We start from the raw sequence: 25,724 nt of genomic DNA, 5'->3' as shown, positions 1-25,724 counted from the left end.
AGATATTCTTTAAGCCTGCGGAGGGTAGTTAGTGCTTCTCTGGCTTTTTGTGGCTGCAGCATCTTCTTGGTACTTTTATTTGACCATATCCCCGCCTCAAATGCCCAAAATGTCCTGTTATTAATTTTTTTCATTTTTAATTTGATTAAAATTTGGTTTTTGCTTAATTGCTTGAAAAGCTTATGGCTTCTTGAAATAACCTGGGATTTAGAGCTCTTAGGAACATTTCAAACAGACATAAGGGTTGTAAGTAGGTTAGACTATTTGGCAACCCACTCCAATAGGCACACAACCCATTCTGACTTATACAATGTTCAGATAAAGGGCAATTTAGGGAAGCATTTCAAGGTCCCTCAGGCCCCCCTTCCTATGTGGTGTTAGAACATCTTACTCAAAGGAAGAACTCAGAGACACGCTGACTGTTAATGCCATACCCAGATAAAGATATGCCATGAGAATATGGTTTCATAAAAGCTGATACATACAGGACAAATAAGATTCGGTCTAGCTGAAGAGAGAAGCAATAAGGTCCACAGACCTAGCTCAGTACCCCAAATCCTGAAGGTTTGGGAATGATATGAAAAATAAGATATGATACATTTCCTATTGATTATAGTAAGGTATCTGGAGGCTCTTCTTTAACCCCTTTACTACCATTTCTTTATCTCCACCAACATCTTATTAATATTAACATAACATTGTGTGCTTAGTCAAAATTAAACTACGATCCTTTTACATAAAAAGATGGCTTGCTCCATCTGGCTTAGTCAGATAAATATTTTATCTAAGTCTTCTTAATCAGAATACTTCTTGACATCTTAAAGACTGATATTTAAAAAAAAAAAAATCCATGAAATTCAGCCCCATTTATCTCTTCATGCACCAAGGAGTCCCTTCTTGGTAATGCTGAAGGAAAACAAAGCCACTCCTCTTTGAGAAAGGATTAAAATGACTCCCTGTCCAACCAGGAATAAACTGAGCAATAAAGCCAAGCAACTCACTCCTAGCTGAAGACACTTGGAGGCAAAGATAATGGCACTTCTTGATTCTTCAAGTTAACGCCATGACACTGAAGTCCAAACTGGAAGATCATTTTAAAACTTGTATTTAGCGATCGTAAGGTATTTGTTTTTACTTCTCTAATCAGATTACATGTCTAATTAAATTTGATTAATTTAATTTATTCCCTAAAGGCTTATCATAAAGTCAGTACTTAAAGTTGATCCAGAAAGACTTCTTTGTGTACTCAGTGAAGGTTTGCTGCAGCTAATACACCAGGAACACAATCAAGAACCGATGAAAATTTCTGATACATCTTCTGACACAATAACAAAAATGGTATACCATCATTTAGCCTTTCACTCTTCCTGTGGCTTTTTATTTTTCTTTTGATTTCTATATTCAGGTTAACATTCAATGGTCCACTTGGATTATTTAAAACATACCTCTAATCTCAAGGATCATTCTGCATAGAAATACTGGAAAAAATACCAAAGAATGTATAAGTCCAATTAAATATTCCCCCCGAAAAATTCTTGAGCATAACTATCACTTCCTAGTAGTGAAAACTTACTCTGCACCCCAGGAATTCATTGATAACTTAGGGTTGATTTGCAATAAGAGTTTCTTGTCTGTTAGACACACTCACTTATCAGGAAACCAACCCACTAGGGTCTAGGTTGATGAGGATATGTTACAAAGGAACAACTGAGTTCTTGGCAGCTTTCCAAGTCCCAACTAACAGAAACAAGAATTCCCAGAGCATGAAAGCCCAGGTCTCACAAAATATTTCTTCCTCATGCCACAGATAAGCATAGTTGATGGAGATCCCTGAGTTGTATCAGCGACAGTAACTTGGCTCTCGGAGCTTCTCTGGTGCCTGATGGAAAGACATACCTGGGGATGTAATTCACGCCTCCTTTGTTTCCTCCCTGCTCTCCTAGGAAGGAAAATTACTGTGCCATTCATTTCTCACAGAAAAGTAACAATGTCTACTATCCCACCTTATTGTTATAGGGACTTCCAGAGAAGACTCCAGGCACTCCGTGGCAAGTCACCTGAGAATACACTGATTGATTTCACTCTCAGTATCCTGCCATGGGTTAAGGATTTAATAATGGTAAAAAATAATTGAGGACTTTGGGAAGTACCCTAGCTAGTCTATTTGAAAATTCACTTTCCTGCCAGCTTTCTCTCATTTTGTTGACAGACTATAGAAACTTCCTTTCATCTCTTTCCTCTTTTTGCAGCTTAACCTGGTCCCTAAAGGAGTATGCTCTTTCTAGAAGATAGATTATGCACTACGCACAACATGAAAACTTTACACACTTTTCCTGTTGTCATCTGAAGGGCCTTTCTACCTGGAAGAAATAACTTATCTCACCTTTCATTCTCACATTGGTTTTACACAGAATTCCTTGTGAGCACCAACATACTTAAACTTTATGGAGAGATATATGACGAAACTTTGGTTCCTCTTAATTTTTCTTTTTCCCCAGTGAGATTTGTGACAGCTTTCCCCATTGCTGTTATCCATTATAGAAATTTAACTGCACTTTGAGGACATGTGATTTCAGAAACATGATCTAATTTTCTACCTAAAGGGAAGAAAAAAAGCTAAAAGTAACAGGGGAAGGCAAAGTCTTGTGTAGCATAGAAAAGGCAGAGTTGTAATGCATGGAAAATACAAGGCAGGTACTCCATTTAATGTATGGGCTTCAAACTGAAAACTAACTAAATAAGTAAAATAAACTGTTATCAGAGAGCTTCTGTGGGTAGCCAGTCCATTAATAAAAAAATGCCTACTGAATAAATGGATCATAAACCATGTTTTGGATTAGTAGTTTTCCATTGTAATCATCATCCAGAAAATGTTCTTAAGTTCCTAGTTGGCATAGAGGGTGCTGGTTAGACTTCAAATCATGACATTTTTGCCCTCCAGGAGCTTATGAAGGTATACTGTCTCAAACCCAGAGAAGTGTTTTAGATAATTATTTACAAAACATCTTGCAAAACATTCAGAAATACAATGTGTCCGATCATACAACAGAGGAGTACATTCAACTTTATAAAAATTCACCTTAAAATCCAAATATCAATATTCTAACAATTTGATTGAAACTACACTCATGCATGGTGGTGACTACTGTCTCTGAATCCAACACCCACTAGTTAAAAATTGCTGCAAGTTCCAAATGTGAGTATTAAAATACTGTGGAGAAAATATATTGAAGAACTTGGAGCTGCTTTCTGAAAAACACAGATCAGGGGATCAGCAGGCAGAAGTAACTCAATTTCGAATCCTTTTGCATGTATAGAAGACTGTTTCCCCTTCACAGCTCAGACACACTCACCACTGACATACTTCCCAGAAGTGCAACTAGAATCAAATGACTGCAATGCACATTCACAGGAAGTATCTGAAAAAGGTTATGGTGAGAAACTGCAGAGCTACACATCAAACTCTATTCCAATGACATCCTTTGAAGTTTGGCGCTCAGCACCAATGCTAACTTGGCACCTCCACAGTACATGCAAGGACAGCATGCTCCACTCTGGCTCAAAGGCCAAAGGCTGGTGTGATTGCAAGAAGATGCGAATGGTGAATGGCTTACAGGAAATTGGCCAACCTTTGGAATGTGATAACTTATGCAAGATCTTCCCACTAAAGTCACAAATAAGGTGAAATTTATGTAATGGCCCATCTCCTGTTGTAGAAATGCTGTGGTGTAAACTTGAATGTGCTTTTTTAATTTCTGTAATTAACAAATAGAAATTTCTATCAATTTCACAGTGTAAAATTTAGGACACTGTAAGTTTTACAAAAGTCTTCAACAGAGATAGAAATTACCCCTAAAATCAATCCATGAGAACATCTGCTAAACCAGTGGTTTCTATCCAAGCTCCACTTCCAAATCCTACCTTCATTCCTCAGACAGTAGGAATCTCAGGGACCCCGGCATAGATACCTTTGAATTTTTTGGATTCGTATTGAATGTGATTATTAGCTCTATTTTAGAACTTATTCATCTGGCCTCTGGCTCCCTCTTCAGGGTCCCTGTGAGCCTGCCCCCTCCCTATTTCTCCACCGGAGTGCTTTCTCTGCTCCTCCAGGGTGCCATGCACTCACATTGTTCATGTATCTGTTTGCATTTTTTTTACATTATGTAATTTCACTGAAGAATCCTTGGCATCGTTGATGCATCATAGGATCATTACGTCTATTAAAAAGCTGTTTGTTCAAATTTTCTCATAAGAACATGAAAATATTTTATTCTATGTACAATAATGTATACAAATGTAAATAGGTCATCAAAGAGACCTGAAGTAATTAAAGAGGTATATTTACAGTAGCACATCACAGTAAATGGAAAACCACTCACAGATTCAACATTGATACTGTTTTTGTACTTGGTTACACACTGAAGGTGAAGCATACATTTCACTTTTCAGAGAAACCTTTCCTCAGCCCACACACTAGGTGAGGTCTCCCTGGTATGTGCACCCAGAGCCTTGAGCTGTTGCCCTTGATTCTCCAAGGAAACATTCAACCTACTTTTCCATGTTCATTGTTCACACCTGTTTCCCCTGGCAAAGCATAAGCTCCATGAGGGACTGCTCCTATCCAGCTTTCTCCCCAGAGCTTACGTAGTGTACCGGACACAGTAAGTTTAGTTAGGTTAGTTGTGGGGGAAAGGGGAGGGAACGTTTGAGGTTTTACCACCCAATATAGGTTATATTAATTAGGAGCAAATCAGTACATTGTGCCTACCATGCTGACACTTCTATCACTAAGCTAATGGTGACCTCAAACTAACAACCACTTCCCTCACTGAGGGCTCTTAGAACACCAGAATGTTGGAGGCTGGCAAAGAGACACATGATACCTGTTCTCACTTATATGCCCATTGATAGTTCATTTTTCTTTGTCTCTCTTCACTTTTAACTGTATAATAGGCTTTAAAGCTTAGATGAGAGCGTACTTTAATGAATAATATACTAAATAAAGAACAATAGCATTAGCATAACTAAAACTCACACTTAGAGATAATTCATGGGCTTAACTAGTTTGCATGCTTTAACTAGATCATCTGAAAACACAAATTACATTTCTTTCCTAATTCTTTATTAGAGTTTGAAGATGATAGAGAATTATACGAAAGGGAGTGTTTGCAATAGATATAATAAAGGAAATCGTTTAGATGATACTACTTATTGTATTTTAATAATGGGAATGATTACAAAGATTGAAACAATGTACTAAATGGCTGAAATAATTATTTTCTTTAAGTAGCCAAGAGGGATTTTTAAGAGGTAAATAATTTCCCATCCTTGTCCAAAGTATATTAAACCTGGGTTGACCAGTGCCTTTAACATATTTATCAATAAACTCTCATCTGAAGGAATGTTATGTGGATTTATACAACTCTAAAGAAGGCTCTATAAATATCACATGATTTACTGCTGTTTTTAAGCGACAAGTTTCTGGTAATGACTAAGATAGAAAGTGCTTCAGGCAAATTAGTGCGACATACAGAAAATTCAGTACTGGTTGCAAGAAGTTCATTAATAAGGCAGGAAATATAAATAAGTAGAATAATTTAGAATGGTAATAAGATGGTAATGCTAATAATGCTAATAACAATCCTAATAAGGATTGTTACTGTAAACGTGAAGATATGGATATGTATGTGTAAATCTATAGAACTATGTTTAACAAATTCAAAATGTGTCTCCACTAGTTAACCAGAAAACAGTGTAGCAAAAGTCACCTCTAACTGTAGCCTGTGTTTCTTGTTTTGGCAGACATATCACATGGAGACATTCTGAGGAAATCTGAGTTATGTCTATAGCATTTATGAGTTCTCCAATGGGGACATCCCCAACAAAGAAAGGCAGAACTATCATAGGTAAATAAAATCAAGGACAGGTGGAATCCACAGACAAACAGTAAATTTAATTACTGATAAATTCCCTTTGCATTTAATAACTCTTGCCCTGTCTGTGTGGCCTCTTATTGGGATACAAAGAATTACGAGATACAATAGCCTCTTTTTATCTGACATCTATAAGCAGAATTGTCATTCCCCTCTCATGAGGAATTCATATGTGCTGCACTCAAAAGACACTCAGATTCTAATTCCAAACACAAACTAGACTCATGCATTTCATCTCAAATCTGGGAATTCCTGTATTGATAATTCTATAGAAAGAATACAAGATAACAGGATAGACATACCAAAAAGATGACTAAGCTCTATAAACATTAAACAAAAATAGAATTTTCCAAAGGGAGGTTAAAACAAAAAAAGGAGAAAGAAATTACTGTGGATCTGAGAACTCTATTGTAGTCAAGTGAATTTTTTACTCCAATTATTTACTTCTCCCTGTGCCCATGCTCCTCACCATATAACACTGAAATTTCTCTCAGAAAGAGTCACATTATTTCCCCACCCTTTTGGATACAGCCTAAAACTTGCTTTTGGCCGGGTACAGTGCCTGACATCTGTAATCCCAGCACTTTGGGAGGCTGAGGCAGGTGGATCACCTGAGGTCAGGAGTTTGAGACCAGCCTGACCAACATGGTGAAATCCTGTCTCTACTAAAAATACAGAAATTAGCTTGGTGTGGTGGTACATCCCTGTAATCCCAGCTACTCCGGAGGCTGAGGCAGCGGAATCGCTAGAACCTGGTAGGTGGAGGTTGCAGTGAGCTGATATTGTGCCACTTCACTCCAGCCTGGGTGACAGAGTGAGACTGTCTCAAAACAAATTAATTTAAAAAATAAAACTTGCTTGGACTAATGAGATGCAGGCAGAAGCGTTTGCCAGCTGTATACCAACATCTTATGTAGCACTGTAGTTTCTGCTTGCCCCAGTGTTCTGCAGCCGTGACAATCAGAAGAGCAGGAGAGACACATAGATTGGAAATGACTCCAAGCACCGGCAGAAGCTAAACCTGGCCAGACCTGGAACTAGAAGCAAAGCTACCCAGCTGAGTCCAACCTATATGAAACTTCCAAGTTAATCCACATGCATGGGATAAACAAATGCTTATGTTTGAAACCCATTAAGAGCTTGAGGTTATTTCTTACACAGCATTCTTGTTACAATGGCTACCTGATATATTTATAAATTAAAGTGGGCAAAAGAAATATTCTTCCCTTCTAGTAATCTGTAAAGAATATTTCCTTCCTCCTGAGATTTAGCTTTCATTTATTTACAATGAAAGTCAGCAAATTCATGCCTGATTGAAAGAGTGTTACCTCCAATGAGTTCATTCTAGGTTGGCCACTGACTTACTTTTTTCCTCATTATCATGCTGACAATCATATTGACTTTCAAATGCTTACCCTTTCTCTAATGTGTTGGGGATACCAACCCCTGTATGACCTCATCTGTAAACTTGTGGGGTTAAGTGATCACTGGTTCTTCAGGTCCCAGACTTCCAAGGAGAGATGTATGGAAGACCACAGCATGGTGGGCAGAGGAGGAAAGCTAAACAATAGGCGTGCTAATCTATCAATCAGCATAACTCTGCTTCCATCTGTGTTAGCTATGAATTCTTCATGTGGAAAATCAGTTTTACTATTTAAATATCAAAAACTACTAGACCAGATGTTTTCTAAAGTCTTCTAATACTCAAAGCCCTATGATTACGTTTTTATTTTGACCACTCCCTTCTCTTTATTTCTATTCCCATGACCCTAATTTAAGACACTATCACCTAAACTCCTGTATCACTTCCTAACCTGACACTCTGCTTTAAGCTGTAAATTGTGTCATTTTATTCCCCTACTTAGAATGAGAGAAAACCCAACTTTAACGGGGCCCCCAGGCTCTCCCTATTGCTCCAGTCTCATTTCCTGCCCCACTTCCCCACCTTTCATCCTGGCTTAGAACACGCCCCACTCTTCATCACCTTGGGGTTTTCTCCCATGCTGTTCCCTCTGCTGGAAATCCTTGTCCTCTATTCTTTTTGCCTTCAGTGTCATGTTATAAGTCGGCCTCTCAGAGACTTTCTTCAATCACCTAAACTACAGAAGGCCCCACCTGACCCCTATCATTCTCTATGACAGCACATTCTTCTTTCTTTCTTTGCACTTATGACTTACAGTTATGGAAACATTTGTTGGTTGTTATATTATTCAACTTCCTATTAAGTATCAGCTCCAAGTGGACTGGACTGAAGTTGTCTGGTTTATTTTTGTATTTTTAGGACCCAAAGCAGTACCTGGCACATAGTATATATGCAATAATATAGATGAGTGCATGAACTAATGAACTTCTTAGCTTTTGTCAACATTTTTTTCTACCACTTTTCTATATCATATAACATTTCCCTAGAACGTGATCTCAGTCTTTCATTTGCTTATACCTGCTTTCTTAGTTACCTTCCTTAAACCATGCATAATGTTCCTTATGTTCTTGAACATTAGAATTTTCTCTTCAACTTTCTTATTCATCATACTTCCCTCTTCTTACTCTTTTCATGTGCGAGTGGTCACTATCTGGTAGGTTGTGGGAGATTATTATAAAGCTGATCCCAAATCTTAGAATTAGATTCTATTTAGGATAAAATTAACAAGAATAGTCCTTCAATAAATAAGACCAGACACCTATAGAAGTAAATACTCTATGCACCTGACTGAGGTGACAGAGGAGTTTGGCAAATACCTAAATTTCAAGTAAGATGACCAGGAAATGATTTTAGGAAAAAACAATAACAAAAAGTATATCCTAGCTAATTTAATTGACCTCTGTCAGAAGAAAAGAAAAAAAAAATAAGTGCTTGGTTTGTAGATAGCCTAGAAAATATGGACACAATGAACAAATAATGTGGAACTCCATTGCTGGAATGTGGATTTTTCTAGCAATGCCTGGAATAGAGAAACACAATATCTGATAAAGGTAATATTACGATTATCAGAGAAATGAAGGCTGTGGGAGGGAAATGTATTGGTCACAAGCTCTCACTATTGTTTAAATGCACCACCTAAGAGGATGCTTTGAGAGTCGGCATGAGGCTACTGGCTGCTGAAATGAGAGCTCCCTCTGCAAGTGAAGAAGCTGGCATTTCGGCTTAGGCAGCGGTCTCTGATGAGTTGGTTTAGTATGAGTCAACTTACAAAAATTCAATCTATTCTGGGTGTACTGAAAACATTTAGTTTCTTGATCTGTAAAGCCAAGATCCATACCTTAAACCACAGTTATGAAAGAAAAAGGCCGAGCCTGGGCAGTCAGTAGCCTTCCTTGGACTCCAATTATATCTTGCCTGGCTTTCTTTCCAATTCTCATATGAACCACACTCTATTTCTTGTTATTGGCCATACCTATTACTATCAACCTGTTGATAATTACATGATGTACTTTCGTGAGCATGTGATTACACAAAATGAAATTAAGAAATGCAAGCATTTTTTTGTCATTGTGGCCATCTGACACTCCTTAGAACTAAGACACAATGCCGTAGTCTCATCATACATTTCTGTGAGTGCAGTCCTAGGATTCCCCTTTTACCCAAAGTTATAAATTTGTATAATGTCTTGGAAAGTTGTTTGGGAGCTCATAAGCTACCTGTAGTAAACAGCATATGGGACAATTAATAAAGAAAGGTGTTAGAGAAAATACCAAAACTTTTCAGACCTGGGACGGAAATCTTCCCCACAGTCGGATGCTCCATCTCCATAATAAGGCTGTTGTGTAATACCTGAAAAGGCAAAAACAGAGAGAAAAATAACTTACAAAATAAAACCATCTTCAATTACAAGGCATGGACAGTCATCTATTCAGTCAACATCAAAGAAAGATATGGCAAAACACAGAGATGTTTAAAATTTTAATTTGAAAGTAAATACTTGACATAAAAATAATGTTTCATCTTATAATACACCAAATGAAGCCAAAAAAGACTAGAGGATTCATGGACTAGAAAACATTTCAATAAGACCTTCCCACTCTTAAAATTTTTATTTGCCCCTAAATATAGCAGATGATTTCCTCTCTTTCATCTATGGATGCTCCCCTAATATTAAAGCTCAGCCCTTTCCTGCATAACCTTATGGCAGGACTCGGCCAAGGTCAAGAAATAGGACCTCGAACTAGAGCAGCACACTGGGGTGGTACACATGCTCCTGGAAAACTGTGCAGCAGAAGGTATGGGGAGTCAGTCCATTTGAAGAATAAATCAGAGTATCCAGAAGGCTCGGTGACTGCTGGAGGTGGAAAGATTCAGGGCTGCTGTGATAAGCAAATGAGCAGCAGACAGCAAATCCAGAGGAGACCCAGGTCAGAGGCGTGCACAGGGAAGCTGAACCAGGAATGTTTTCAATGGTGGTCAAGACCTTAAGCAAAAGACTAGAGTTCAGAAACAGGATTCCAGGATACTGGAGCAAAAAAGCCAGAGACTTCATCCCAGAGGGCTGATTAGGTTCTCATGCAATGGTGAGGCAGGAAATTTAAAAAATAATAATAAAATAAAATAAATTTTTCCGTATTAAATTAATTTATTTCAAAGACAACAATAAGTATATTTTTATAAATTTTTATTCTCTATAATAACTTCAAATATTCTATTTTACCTAAAAAATACAATAAAATCATAAAAAACCTAAATAAACCTAAAACTACAACTATGTAAACACCATAATAAAAATTATAAAATAAACCAATACAAAACTCTTTAAAACAAAACCTAAATAATAAACATCTAAATTACTTAACAACAATCATATACAATCCTAAATTATAAACCTATTTTAATTTAATTAACTATCTTTATCCTGCCTCTATATCCCTACTTTCACACACTATAAACTTACTTCAAACTAACCCACCCCCTTTTATAAAATATATGTAAAAATCAAATGCTATCTTTATTCTAAACCCAATCTTTAAACACTAAATCTACTAAATCTAAACACATTCGATAATAAAAAATACCCTCCTTTATATACCCCAGAATCTCTCTCTAATCCTCCTAATCGCACAACAATGGGACCGAGATAGGTATCTAGTGTCCCATCAAGAACATAAGGTAGCCTTGGCTTGGGATTAAGATCTAAGGCCAGTTACTAGTGCAGGGACATTCTGCCAGTGCCTGACAAGAGAAATATACTTGATGCTGAATCACTTGACTGCTGAAATGAAGCAACTTAAATCCCTGGCAAATGAAGGCTGGAATGTTTCCCGGGGGTAGGCAAAAAGACAAAATCTGCAGTGCCCTCCAACTATAAGTGGTGGATGAGCTGAGGGCATGGAACCAAATTCTGGAACATAAGTGTTGAATTATTAGAGGCAAAATGTTCTGTGATACACAAATAGAAATGCTACTTTTTTTTTCTTTTTTTAAAACAACAACAACAAAAAAAAACAATTGGAGGCTACCTGGTTATACCGTCTCAAAGAATCCAACATCTATTACTGGAACCTCAGTAAGACATTTATGGATATCTTACCTATAAATTGTGTTTCACCTGCACTATCTACCAAGCAGAGAACCTCTCTCTTCCTGTCCTGTACGTGCATCTAAAGGACAGAAGTATTTCAGTGGCACAGTAATCTTACAGACCACAATTTCATGCCAGCATCCCAAAGAGTGGCTGTTATAATGGTTCTACAGCATTTTGAGCTTCAGGTAAAAGTAAGATTTGCCTATCTACCTTCTTACCATAATCTGTTCGCAGAGTAAAAGAGCATGGAATAAAGAAACTAATAAAATGTTTTCTCACTTTGCTAAACTCAGAGAAAGAGCTTAAATTTCTTGGGTTTTATTCATTTCTAGTGAGTTTTTGGTCACATCATAAAATAAATCATCAATAAGACAACTTCATGGGTGACTTTTTAAGTGTAGAAATACAGTTTTGCTATGGCTAAATATTCTGGCTGCGCCTGGTTCCTTTGGAAATGGTTACCACTTTTTGGGTGATGCTCTTTAAACAACGATGTCAACCTCCCTCATTGAGGATGATAACACATCACACAGAGATTCTTTCTTTTGGGATCACCAGGTTTGTACTCAAGAGCTGGCCAGATAAAATTCTCGCCAGTGTTAGAATTGTGCTATAATTTAATTCTGGTGTGGCTCGTTCTCAGCACCCGCCCAGCACAGCTTCCTCCTATGTGGGGGTGGGGGCTAAATGCCAACGGGAGGTGCTAAATCTCAGTTCTACTGAGGACAGGAACAAAAATACCGAGCTAAATTTCACTCAAAACAATTATCTGCACACTGAATCATTCTTCTCTCCTCGTATCTCTGTTGCCCTCCTGACTACCTCTTTGTAATAACACTGCAGTGCTACTCACGAAAGACAAAAGTGAGTGTTCTTAGCTAAATATAACTTAACTGATAGTGTTGAAATTAATTAACGCTGAATTTTAATCATGTAGCAAACGTTAAGTGTCAAACGTGAAAGGGTAGTTGGTAAAGGTCAAGGGACATATGTCAAAGTTTTGTGAAGCAAAAGCTAGCAGTTGATTGAAATTTTCCACGGAAGCAGTTTAAAGAGTGTACTTTCTCCACCCCTACGCCGATTGCTGTCTATATAGGATATTTTCAGTATGAAACTTTAACCTTATCAATGCCTTTGCATTGAAAACCATTCCGTTTTAAGCAAAAATTTAAATTCTTCTTACGTTCGGCAGAGGAAGCTAACTGCAGTTTCTTATTTGCTGTAGCATGCATGCAATTACGAGGCAAACAGGCTGGTGTGAGCCCCATGTTCAGAAGGAACGGATGTATTCCCCTGCTTGGTTGCCACCCACCTTTTTATATAAAGTGTGAAGTCCATACGATTCCATAGGCTTTCTTCGCGAATCAGGTCAGAATATCCCACAGAACAATGCGGTCTGTGGCAGTGCTGTCCCTGGAAACCCTGCCTAATGACTTGGAATCTTGGAAAACTCTCCAGCCTTGTTTGTGGGGCGAATCCTGCTCTGCTTAGTAACATACTAGAGGATTTCAGAACCCAGGAAGTCTGTCTGAATTCTAACATAAATCTCTCCTGCTTCATTACCCTTTCACGTTTTACCCTTCAACTCCCTTTCATGTTTGACACTTAACTTTGCTACATGATTAAATTTGTCTCCTCTAAACTTTACTGGAAATGAAGGAACTACCTGTTACCACTATTTGCATAACATTTTTTGGAGAATGGTTACTAAACGTTTCCTTGTTCTTTTCTCATCTGGCCCCAACACCCGGACCTCTACCACCTTAACCTAGAAATTCAATTTAAAAACGCTTCGTTTTCTGACCAGTAACAATTAACTGCTACAATTTCCCTTAAGATGTTCAAGGCTTGAAGAGAGTTTCATGCCTTGGTGCTAGGTCTGGCCATTCGGGGCATTCTTTGTTGCACTTTGAGTTGTTTCACTATAAGGCAGGGAATTTCTCTAGAATTTTGTAGTGAATTTTGTCCATTTGGCAATGTCTTTGGATTTTACTGTTTTCTCCTTCATTTTACTTATTTTATCCTTCCTAGGTCTTTCATGGTTTAGTAGCTCTTCTAAATTCCATTTCTTCTCCTTGAAATTCAAAAGCCTATTCTTGACAAGAATAGAATTGTAGACAGTGCGCCAACCTCTTTAGCAAAGTATCAGGCCTATTTAAATAAGGTCTCTCTTTCTTTCTCAAGCATTTTACAGATTGACAGCCTAATGACAGAGTCAAATGGTAATGTATTAATGATGGGGGGAAAGAGTAAAATGTATACCTTAAAGTAACGTGGGAAATAAAAGTTTAAGTGAAAGTAAGAAAGTCTTTTTATAAAGTCCTATGGCAGAAATGGCAGAAGAAAAAAATTTGTAATATAGCACTAGCAAGACAAAAAATAAACATCGATACCCTTTCTATAGACAGTGAAACTATTTATGGAAAATGAGAGAGGAATATTCAAACGAAAAGACATGAAATTACATACACAAATGATATTTGTAAACACTACACTGTCCTTACACATATCAAAATCAAAGTAATACCATCAATGGTATTAGCAATAATGCACAAAAGAGAACTGACCTATCTATTGACAGTGAATAATGATATGACCTATTCATTCAATTCAACAAACACCATAGCACTCATATGCTAGGCAAAATGAAGAAGCTGGCAGTAAAAAGATGAATGAACCTGCATTAAAAATGTATGTAATTAGAAGAGAGGGTACAGAATAAGAGAGCTTTTTTATAACACAGTCATATAAATTGTTATAACACAGTTTAAGCTCCATAACAAAGGAACAAATCCAATGAGGAGCAAGTAAGTAACTCTGCTTATCTTGAAAGAAGTTGATGACTTGTTAGATTAAGATAATATGACTTAGGTCAGGGAGGTTAGTAAATACCAGAGAACAAAGATAATATTGAAATTAGATGTTAAGGTTAAAAACAACAATGATAAACGTAATAACAGCAGATGCTGCTCTACAAAACTCCTTAAGGGTCAGGCATTGTGTTAGGAGCTAAAGCTTTGTTCGTTTAATCCTCTCATTAACCAGACTAGGTAGGAAGTATTATCTTCATCTCTACTGATGAGGTGTTAGAAACTTAGAGGAGCTATTTGTCCAAGATTTCGTGATTATTAAGTGGCTGATCTTGGATTATAATTTAGGTGTGTCTAATTTAGCCAGGTTCCTGGCAGTTGGAGGGGAAAAAAAAATGGAAAAGCATTATTTGATTTACCATTAAAATAACTAGTTGATGTGGTCAATTCTGTAAAACAAATTAGTCACTTCAGTGGGGAAAGAAAATCAGTCGAACAGATTACATGTCACCATGTGGTCCTATTAGTTAATAAACTGACCTGCACCATTGCAAGTAGCCAAGGATACTCTGGCTGTGAAAATTGGAAGGATTTGAAGGGAATGGACCCAGAGGGTGATATTGGGCAAGGCACTTAGTTACTCTAAGGCTCAAAACCCTCATTGGTGGCCAGGCGTGGTGGCTCACACCTTTAATCCCAGCACTTTGGGAGCTGAGGCGGGCGGATTGCCTAAGCTCAGGAGTTCAAGACCAGCCTGGCCAATATGGCAAAACCCCACGTCTACTAAAAAAAAAAAAAAAAAGAAAAAAATTAGCCAGGCACAGTAGTGTGTGCATGGTGGTGTGCACCTGTAATCTCAGGTACTCAGGAGGCTGAGACAGGAGAATTGCTTGAACCCAGGAGACTGAGGTTGCAGTGAGTCAAGATTGTGCTACTACACTCCAGCCTGGGTGACAGAGAAAGACTCCATTTCAAAAAAAAAATATTTAAAAAATTTAAAAAATAGAAAATTAAAGAAAAAAAGAATATCAGTAAAAAGGGGATAATAATATCTCTTTCTAAGGGAAGAAGTGAGATGATGAGTATAAAGCCCTGAGCATAGGCCCTGGTGCAGAGTGTGCTCACAAGAAGTGGCAACTGTTTTTCCTGTTACCAATAGAGGGGTTCAAACTCTGGCTCCATCAAGTTCAAGATGTGTGGCTTTGGGTACATTCATTGAACACATATTAAATGTACTAACAGTAATGAATGATAATTAACAATAAGCATTAAATACATATTAATGTGCCAGGCATTGTTAAGTGCTGAGGAAAAACTGGGTCACAGAAAACTCAAGGTCATGCCCTCAAGAAGCTTACTGCCTTTTAAGGGAAACTTTCTAATTAAGCAGAAACCACTGGTCTGTTATTGTTACATAATATTATCTGTTTCGTCCCCTGCTATATGCCCAGTGCCATGAATGTTATTTGGCACTATCTGGTAGATGCTCAATAAACATTTACTGAATTTTTTTAAATTAAATTGAATTAACTGAGTAAGTTGCAGGTAGTTCCTTTTGGTTTCTTTATTTTACAGAAGTAAGGAGGAGTGCTCTTGTTTTAAGCTTTTAATGAATGCCTAGAGTTCTCTAGACACAAAACTGTTTTACTGAATTTCCAAAATACAGTCATTTTTAGGAACTTAGATATCAAGTTCCAGTGTTGCCTTGAAATTTCTGCAGTTTTCTAAAGCAGCTTCCAGCTGATCTTGAATCTGCCATATACACTGTATATTTTAAGACACTCCAGAGGCCATGCTGAGAAGCTCTGCATGGACAATGGTCATTATCAGTAAAGGAAAGCCAAGAAACATGGGCATGCACATTTATACATGTGAATGAAATTAATCTGCTCAACTTGAAGAAAACAATTACAGAATTCTTCATTAGGAATACTCAGAAAACCATTTCTAAAACACACAATATTTTACTAAGCAAAAAACACTGGAGTAATATTCTTTATTTCCCATTTTAGCAATTTAGTCATTCCTTTAGCATAATAGGAAAACAACCTTGGAATAATAGTTGAAAGGTTATACAACTGAAGGCAAAACTTACCATGAATATATTAAAAAGCTAATTCAACTACTTCTGAAAACTGTGCCCTCAAAAAATGTAAAAACAACATAAATTCATGAAAACAAATTGACATGAAAATCCCTAACTTTACTTAGATCAGGGGTCTGCAAACCGGTACCATGGTCCACGGTATCAGGGGTCCGCAAACCAGTATCGCTCCATGGCCTGTTAGGAAGCGACCCGAACAGCAGGAGGTGAGTGAGTGGTGGGCAAGGAGCAATTATTACCAAAGTCCTAGGAAAGTTTTTTTGTAAACTTTTTAAAAAGTTTATTTTAAAATGTATATGGAAAGATAACAGCCTCAGAATGGCTTAGACAATCATAAAAATAATAAAGTAAGAGATAATTACTCTATCTGATATTAAGATATACTATATAACTGCTAAACACTAAGTAGGTACTAGGAGAATATCACATTGGCAGAGAGACAGACACATAAATCAATAGAACAACAGAGAACTCAAAAATAGATCCACACAAATATGTCCAAAAATTTTTGACAAAGGTACAAATGCAATAGAGGAAGTAATACAGCCTTTTCGACAAATAGCACTGAAACATGTGTATCGGAACTGGGGGGAAAAAGAATCTCAACATAAAGCTCACACTGTAAAAAATTAATTCAAAATGGATCATAGACTTAAATGGAAAATGGATAACTATAAAATTTAGGAAAATAAACAGGAAAATATTTATATAAATATTTAAATAATAAAATAAACAGGAAAAACCATGGTACATCCATATTATGAAATACTCCTTAGCAATGAAAAGGAACAAACTATTGATTCACACAACAACCTGCATCAATCCTAAAGGAATTGTGCTGAGTGAAAAACGCGAATCCAAAAGATTACATAGTATATGATTTCATTGAACATAGCATTCTTGAAATGACAACATTCCAGAAATAGAGAACAGATTGGTGGTCTCCAGAAGCTAGAAGAGAGATGGGAGTGGAGGGAAGGGAGGTGCATGTGGCTATAAAAGGGCAGCGGGAGAGATTTTCATGGTGATGGAACTCTTCTCTATCTTGACTGTATCAATGTCAATGCCCTCAATGTGATACTGTAGTATAGTTTTGCAAGAAGTTACCATTGGGGAACAGGGCTACATGGGATCTCTCTGTATTATTTCTTGTAAGTGCATGTCAATCTATAATTATCTCAAAATAAAAAGCTTTTTTAAAATTATGGTCTCCTGGGGGATAATGTAAGAGGGGACTCAATTTTATTTTCTCAGCTAGAAATATATTGATGAATAGAGTTTTAGTAGAAAATATTTTTATCTTGTTCCTAATTTTAAAGGAAATGTACTTAATGCCTCATCACTGAGTATGTTTGTGACAAGGAATAATGGGCATACTTATCAAGTTATAGAATCTATTCCTAGTTTGATGAGAAATTTTATTATAGATGTTTACTTAGAGCAAATGGCTTTTAATCCATCTACTGGGAGGATCATATAATTTTTCTCCATTAATCTGATCACTTACAACTGCAGTAAGTGATCAAATTTATTGTCTTAAACTTGTACAATTTTAGAATAATTACCTCTTTCAGGTGAATTCAAATTTTTATTGACATGAGGTGACTTGAACAGTAATGCATTTTGTTTTAAAGTCAGTAGCATCTAACATTACTAAAGCTACACTGGCTTCATTTTGGTTTGTATGTTCTTCATACATCATTTTTTAACCTATAATATGCAACCTTTCTAAGTTTTTAGTTTTAGGTGTATCTCTTGAAAATAGAAAATAGCAGGATTAGGCTGAGACGGGAGGATCACGAGGTCGGGAGATCGAGACCATCCTGGCTAACACGATGAAACCCTGGGTCTACTAAAAAATACAAAAAAAAAAACTAGCCGGACGAGGTGGCGGGTGCCTGTAGTCCCAGTTACTCGGGAGGCTGAGGCCGGAGAATGGCGTAAATCTGGGAGGCGGAGCTTGCAGTGAGCTGAGATCCCGCCACTGCACTCCAGCCTGGGAGACTGAGCAAGACTCCGTCTCAAAAACAGCAGGATTTATTCTATCTTTGCTTTTTAACTGAAAAGTTTACTGCATTTACATGAATTGACATTTTTGATATGTTTGAATTCATTTTAGAACCTTACTTAGTGCCTATTTTTGGCCTCCTATAAGAAAAATTCCCATTTTGCCTTGTTTGAGATTGATTGAGATTGTTTCCTCACATTTACTAGTTTGAAGATATATACTTTATCAAAAGGATATTCTTTTTTTTTTTTTTTTTTTAAGATGGAGTCTTGCTCTGTTGCCCAGGCTGGAGTGCCGTGCTGCCATCTCAGCTCACTACAACCTCTGCTTTGAGTTCCAAAAATTCTCCTCAGCCTCGAGTAAGCTGGGATTACAGGTGCGTGCCACCACACCCGGCAATTTTGAAGTAGAGATGAGGAGGTTTCACCATGGCCAGGATGGTCTTGATCTCCCCTGACCTGCGTGATCTGTCATGATTATAGGCATGAGCAGCTTCTTTGACCCTTTTTTTTTTTTTTTTTTTGAGATGGAGTTTTGCTCTTGTTGCCCAGGCTGGAGTGCAGTGGCATGATCTTGGCTCACTGCAACCTCCACCTCCCGGGTTATAGTGATTCTCCTGACTCAGCCTCCCAAGTAGCTGGGATTACAGGTGCCCGCCACCACCCCTGGCTAATTTTTGTATCAAGATGAAACTTTTTTTCCTTCAGAAGTCTTAACATGGATATTTAACTTAACAAAATAAAAATTTAGTCAATACCAGTTATCCCCATACCAATTATATGCCAGGATCCAATTATCTCCCTACCAATTTATATGCCAGATGTTTTCAAATTGTCTTGGTTCCCCATATTTTTTGTCTCTGTACATTTTTCATAATGTCCTTAGGCAAAAAGGAATACTGTTTTGTGTATTAAGTAGTATTGTTTTGTTTATTAAGTAATTAAAAACAGTATGTATTCATATCCTAATAACTGAGTAGTCATTTGAAAAAATAATAGACATAAATTATAATAAAAGAAAAAAAATCTTTATTTGATTCTTAGCCACTATTACTTTCTAATAGTATATGTACACCTGTTAGGCACAGCAAAACTTCAATCTTGGAATTGAATCAGATATCTCCATCCATATTTCTTGTTTTATATTGATTTTCTCTTGGTACTTGCATTTTTTTCATAGCTACATCCATCCAAAAACCGAGTTTGATCAAATATGTTTATCAAAGGAATGTAGAGTGATTCAATATCGAAGCTGTGAACTTGAACACACTCTGTGCTGTATCCAACATACATTGCCCTGTTTCTCTAGAAATTATAAACATCCTGCAGTGCCCCTGCGCATTCACTAGGATGTCATGAGTGCCTCAGTACATAGTTTGAGAACCACAGTCACCTGCAATTGGGTTCAGCATTTTGATTTTCTGTTTTTTAAATCTGGAAATCATTATTATCAATACTGTTTTTCAAAATCAATGATTTTAGCTTACTGTATGTTTATCCTAATATTTGATCCTCATTTTTTTTTTATTTTTTATTTTAGACTTTCCTTTAGCGGCCATATTCTCTCTTCCTGTAGAATGTTCTTTAGAGTTTCCTTACTCATCTGTTCAGAGTAAGTTCCACAGTAAGTTGGTTTTATTTTCCCAGAAGTTACTTTGCTTCCAATCTAAAAGAGTTGTATCGGTTGTACATTTCTAAGCTGACAGTTATCTTCTGTTGGCATACTGATGATATTATTCCGTTGTCTTCCGAGTTTCACTATTGTTTTCAAGAAGTCGGCCATGATTCTAATTGTCATTGCTTTGTAGGTAATCTGTATTTTTTTCTCTGGGTGATTTAAAGATCTTCTCTATGTCTTCTGTTTTCTACAGTTTAACCACCATCAGTCTAAACCTAAATACCTTTTTATTTAATCTATTTAATTTTTACTTAATCCATGTAGTCTTTAGGACTTTCTAAGTCTGAAAAATTATGTCTTCGAAAGTTTTGGAAAATTCTTAAGCATGGTAAAGTATTGCCTCTGCCTACTCTCTCTAGCTTCCCCTGGAACTGCATTTATATATATATATATATATATAAAATATATAATATTATATATTATATAAATGCATATATATAAATGTATATATATAAGATATATTATATAAACATTAGAATATATATTATAATAAATTACATATATAAAATTAATGAAAATTTTAGCTATATATTAGATGTGATCACTCTATATTAGTCTCTGCCTCTCTTGTTTTTCCTCTGTGTGTGTGTGTCTCTCTGGGTTGAGTTGTAATTAATTTATTCAGATCTACGTATCCCATCATGAATTCAATCTTCTATCTAATCTACCATTGCTGTGCAGTTGTTCTTAATCCAGAGATGATTTGCATTTTATTTTTCTAAGTGCTTAAGGGCACCTCTGAAATAGAACCAAATTAAACTTAACTTTCTGTTTGGTGGTTTTGGGCCACCAAGTAGAATTAATTACTCTCCTATATATAGAACAATAGATTTGTAGCTAGCTCACCTCCTCGCCCCAGAAAAATGAGAGATTTTCTTTTTATGTATTTCCTTCAAGAGCCATAGTCAAACAGGTTAGAATATCTACTATTTCCTTCTTCAGTCTTCAGTGGCAGGTTTTAAAATTTTTTTGCTTTCTTTTTTGTTTTGTTTTTTACCTAGTTCATCCACTGACATTGCTGACTTTTAGATGTCCAATCTTTATTTTGAAGTTTCTATTCTATCTCCCATCTAGTGTGGACTTCAGGATTCTTGTTATATCCTCATTTCTTATGGCCCATAAAGTTCAGGTTCTAAGTCAAAGAGTATTAGCAAATGAGGGTTCTAGTGCCTGCTGCTCTGCATGCATGTTTTCTAATCATTTTTCTACTGCCAGGATTTCTCTGGTCATATAGTCCCCCATATTGTCAGAAACAGAGGTCCTCCAGATGTCACTGCATCCTCTTTAAGCTACATTTGAAGTCTTAATTTGGTGTTCCAACCTTTCCCAAGGCTAAGTAGCCCAGAAAATAAGAAAAATAACAACTATTAAATAAAAGAGGAAATACAATAGAATCCAGTGAAATACAAAGGTGATTTATGAACTGTAAAGTCAAGATATTCGAAGTCCAGACCTACATCTTTAATTCTATCCTTCTTGGCAGTGGGGTCTTTAATTAAGTTATCCCAGAACCAAACTACAAGTTAAGAAAGCATTCTTTCCCCTCCAGCACAGGAGTCTGCAAAGCCCTGTGAAGGGAACCATTCCAAGTGGTGGTCAGCAGGGTAATTTTGTGTGCACTGTCTTCACTTAGCAAGAACCAAATAACTCCTTCATTCTTAGGAATTTTCTAGTTGCCAAGTGGAAAACCTGTGAGTTTTGATTAGTCCTAAGAACAGGTCAGGAGGTTGTATACATATTATATTTCTGACTGGATTCAGTTCTCTCTTCCCCAGAGACTGAAGATTCTAGGCAAGAATTTGGGAGTCCAGTCTAAGAGGCAGAAGCTATCTACTTTATTAATGAAATGATGCTTCATCCTCTTCAGAAGTCATTAAGGCAAACATTTTTCTCATTATTTTACATTGGTTGATCAAAAACTCATCACTTAAATGTCTGCCAACCATTCTATTTTTTTTGCAGGGACCAAAGTAACAAAAGAGAGTAAGGAGGAAAAAAAGTCAGTTGGACAAAAATATGGCATAACAAAACAAAACAAAAAATGCACATGGATTCTCTGAATGGGCAGAGTTTTCTGTGTGACTTGTCAGGGTTGGACAGTCCAACCAGCACGAATGTAAAGCAAGGACAGAGTGAGTGTGAGAGGACCATACTTGACACTTGCCTAATACCGAGGTGGCAATTTGCATGCACCAAGACACAGTGAAATAGATTTTTCATTATTAGCTCTATTTTATATATGAAGACATACATTTGAGGAGGTAAAATGTAATAATGTAAGTTAAAGTAAAATGTGTCCATCTGACAGCAGAGCCTATGATCTTTCTACCACACTTGTGTCTGTCTCAAAAGTGTCCAGTACAACTTTCCACTATAATAAGATTCTAGTATTGCTGATCTGGGTGCAACACGGACATAAGAAGAAAGAGTCACTGGAGACACAGAATATTCCAAATGATTGCCATTAGCAATTTGTCATTTCTTCTGCTGGTCCAAGTGCTGCCTGAGAAAATCAGGTATAGTAAGATGTAAGTAATCTTTTATGGAGACCTTCCTCTCTGTCTCCTTGAGGGTAGTGTATTGTAAACTCTACTGAAATTAAATCTCCTTTGGGATCGAATTGAACAAGGCATCTCCTTATTTGATGTAGCAAAGCTTTCCCTTAGTAAGTTCACAGGAATATGAAGGATGTAACAAAACACTAACATCTGCTTCCTTAACAAATTTTCTTAATAAAGTCATACATGCCAAATATGTTTACGACTCATTATCACTCTTGATACAGTATGACAGAAGTTTAACCAGGAAAGGTTTTCAGCATCAGGAAGCCACAAAGGAAACGATGTCGTGGCACATACAATATCTGAACAGCCACAAGGCCGAGCAGCGGTTGATAAATGTGCAGATTACTCAGTCCTCTGCCATGAGGAAGCAATATCATTTGTTTGCTTTATGTCAGCCATTCTAGAGAACCATAACACCACAGGGGGCAATCAAGTGACAGTCCTGTGGCTACAGAAAGACACGGACACTGCACATGGCATCCTCCTGGTGCCTGATTCATTATGCCAAAAATTTGCTCAGGCTCAAAAAGGCCAGAACCATTATGATAATTAACATGTTTCTAAGACTTAAAAACACTAAGGTGATGGTCCTAAAATTCAATAAACTCAGTGTTTTCATTTTACATTTTGGTTTGCTTTTCCTGGGAATTTGTGTGGATGGGGAAATACTTTGCTTGTTGCAGGCAGATAGATGCATGTTTGCTCTAGGCCAGGCGATAAGGAGAACTATTTTAGGAAGGAGCCTATGTGACCAGGCCTGGGGGAGATAATATTGATAAGTCAGAGCTCAGTCACTGATAACTTTGTGGGCAAGTGACCCTTTAGATGTGCCAAGAGATGTTATCAGGGAGAAAGGGTTGAGTCATGTATATGTAATTCTGGCTTACACTAGTTGGAGTGTGGGGCAGAGGGGTAGAGATGGAAATACATAGAAACTAAAACGAAGGGACATGAGTCCAGTCAGGAGTCAAGCCTGAACTTCTCTCAGACACATTTGTGTTCCCAGCTGACTTGGCTCATAATTTCTTTTTTGTTTGTTTTTTTGAGATGAAGTCTTGCTCTGTTGCCCAGGCTGGAGTGCAGCAGCGCAATTTCAGCTCACCTCTGCCTCCTGGGCTCAAGTGATTCTCCTGCCTCAGCCTCCCAAATAGCTGGGATTACAGACACGCGCCACTATCCCTGGATAATTTTGTATTTTTAGTAGAGTGGGGGTTGCACCATGCTGGCCAGGCTGGTCTCAAACTCCTGACCTCAAGTGATCCACCCACCTTGGCCTCCCAAAGTGCTGGGGTTACAGGCATGCTGGCTCACAATTTCAATCAAGTGTCATCAACCTGCCTTACAGACACACTGTTTCAGCATGGATATCACACTATCACATCTCAACACCCAACCAGAAAAGTGGTTCCTGCCTCTGCCCTGCTTGAGTATCAGGGAGAGTGCTGCCTTCAGAGTTCCAGCTGTGTGGTGTGTCTTCTTATTCAGATCCAGGCTTTGTCTTTTGGGCCTGACACTTGACACTGCCACTCTGGTTTGGACATTTTGCTTTTGCTCACAATAAAGACTTTCCTTGAAGTTGAACCTATGTCCAATGCCCACCTCACTTTGCCTAGTCCTTGAATCCAACCTTACACTGCCCATAACAGGTTGAATAAAGGTCATCCAAAGATCTCAAGTCCCACTCCTAGATTATGTTACCTCATTTAGAAAAAGAGTCTTTTCAGATGGGATTAAATGAAGGATTTTAAAATGGTGCAATTACCCTGGATTATGGGAGTGAGCCCCAAATGCCATCACCAAGTGTTCTCATAAGAGAGGCAAGGGGAGATGTCACAGCTACACAGAAGGGGAAGCAGCAACATGACCAGCCAGATAGGGAATGGAGTGATGCTGCCACAAGCCAAGGAACGCCTATAGCCTCAGAAGCTGGAAGAGAAAGTAAAGATTCTCCCCTAAAGCCTTCAGAGAGTGCAATGCTGCCAACACCTTCATTTTGAATTTTTGGCCTCCAGAACTGTGAGAGAATAAATATCTGTCCCTTTAAGCTGTCTGGTTTGTAGTAACTTGTTACAGCAGCCCTAAAACAAACTGTATCCTAGCTCCCGAGATATACCCACATAGATTATCAGGAGCTAGAATTCTGTTTAATTCATGTACCCCTATCTAAACAAATAACCCCTCCATTTAAAAAACAAACAAAGACCCGAATCAGTCCAACAGAGACTGACTTGCTACATAATGCAGAAGGGAATATTTTGAGCAGCACATAATCACGATGAAGTCAACTAGATGGTATTCTATTGCAACTATTTTCATAAAGAAATATTATTGTTTTTATCCTATGTTTCACCCTTTTGGAACTAACTTTGTCACTCTCAATAACTTGGAAAAACCTAAAACCAAATACTGTTTTCACACCAAATTTACATTTCTTCCACTTTAGCGATTTGTTTATGCAAATGACCGGAACTCAGGCACAGGTTGGTGATTCCTAGGGTGGGGCGAGTAGGGGTGGGGGTGGTGTGCACCATGTAAATGCAGATTCATGCTACCCTCACTCTTTTGATTCATTTCTAAGACATAATTATTTTCTGAGGATTCCTGAAATTGACTTTCTCAAGTTTTTCTTTCAAGTATAAAGGATAATTGATAATGCTATTTTTTCCTATAAATAAGAATATTCCAAAACCAAAATAAGGAGATTAGGAACAGGTATTTCAAAGAATCCTGATCTTATCTAAAATAATTGTGGACTAGTAGAGGGAACACCTACCAATTTTGGTTCTGGCACTAATCAGATGAGAGGGGTTGAGTAAAATTCTTGTAACTTCTCTGGACTTCTGTCTCTGCACTTTTAAAAACTGCACTATTATGATTGACCATGTAGCCTTGTTAAGATAATTAGATGAATTGAAATACTTTCACCTAAACACCCTTGAGAAACTGTCAAGGTCAATAGGGCCACCCAAAACTCATTGTCACCCTTCCTCACACCTGCTCCTCCCAAATTCCCTACTGACCACTAGCACTCCCATTCACTCAGTTTCCCATGTCTCACACCTGGGAAATCTCCTTGACTTTGTCCTTTCTAACAACTTGCCACTTTTGTCCT

At 37.4% G+C, this 25,724-nt stretch overlaps 1 protein-coding gene across 4 annotated transcripts in view; it reads right to left on the bottom strand.

Annotated features, from left to right (window-relative positions):
- The window catches only part of SUGCT (succinyl-CoA:glutarate-CoA transferase), a 754,504-nt gene that overhangs the window by 104,058 nt on the left and 624,722 nt on the right, over positions 1-25,724 (bottom strand). For 2 of the 4 annotated variants that reach the window (XM_017956755.3, XM_021935207.2), the window contains exon 13: positions 9,645-9,708. In XM_017956755.3, the coding sequence (XP_017812244.2) occupies positions 9,645-9,708 (64 nt within the window). Of the gene's footprint in view, positions 1-9,644; positions 9,709-25,724 lie in introns of those variants that run through there. The other 2 variants (XR_002520705.2, XR_002520704.2) reach the window with 2 other exon arrangements.

The sequence above is a fragment of the Papio anubis genome, chromosome 4 (genome assembly GCF_008728515.1).
Source record: "Papio anubis isolate 15944 chromosome 4, Panubis1.0, whole genome shotgun sequence".
NCBI classification, from domain to species: Eukaryota; Metazoa; Chordata; class Mammalia; order Primates; family Cercopithecidae; genus Papio; species Papio anubis.
Note: the sequence above shows the minus strand (reverse complement) of the source record. Positions and strands in the feature narration are given on the sequence as shown.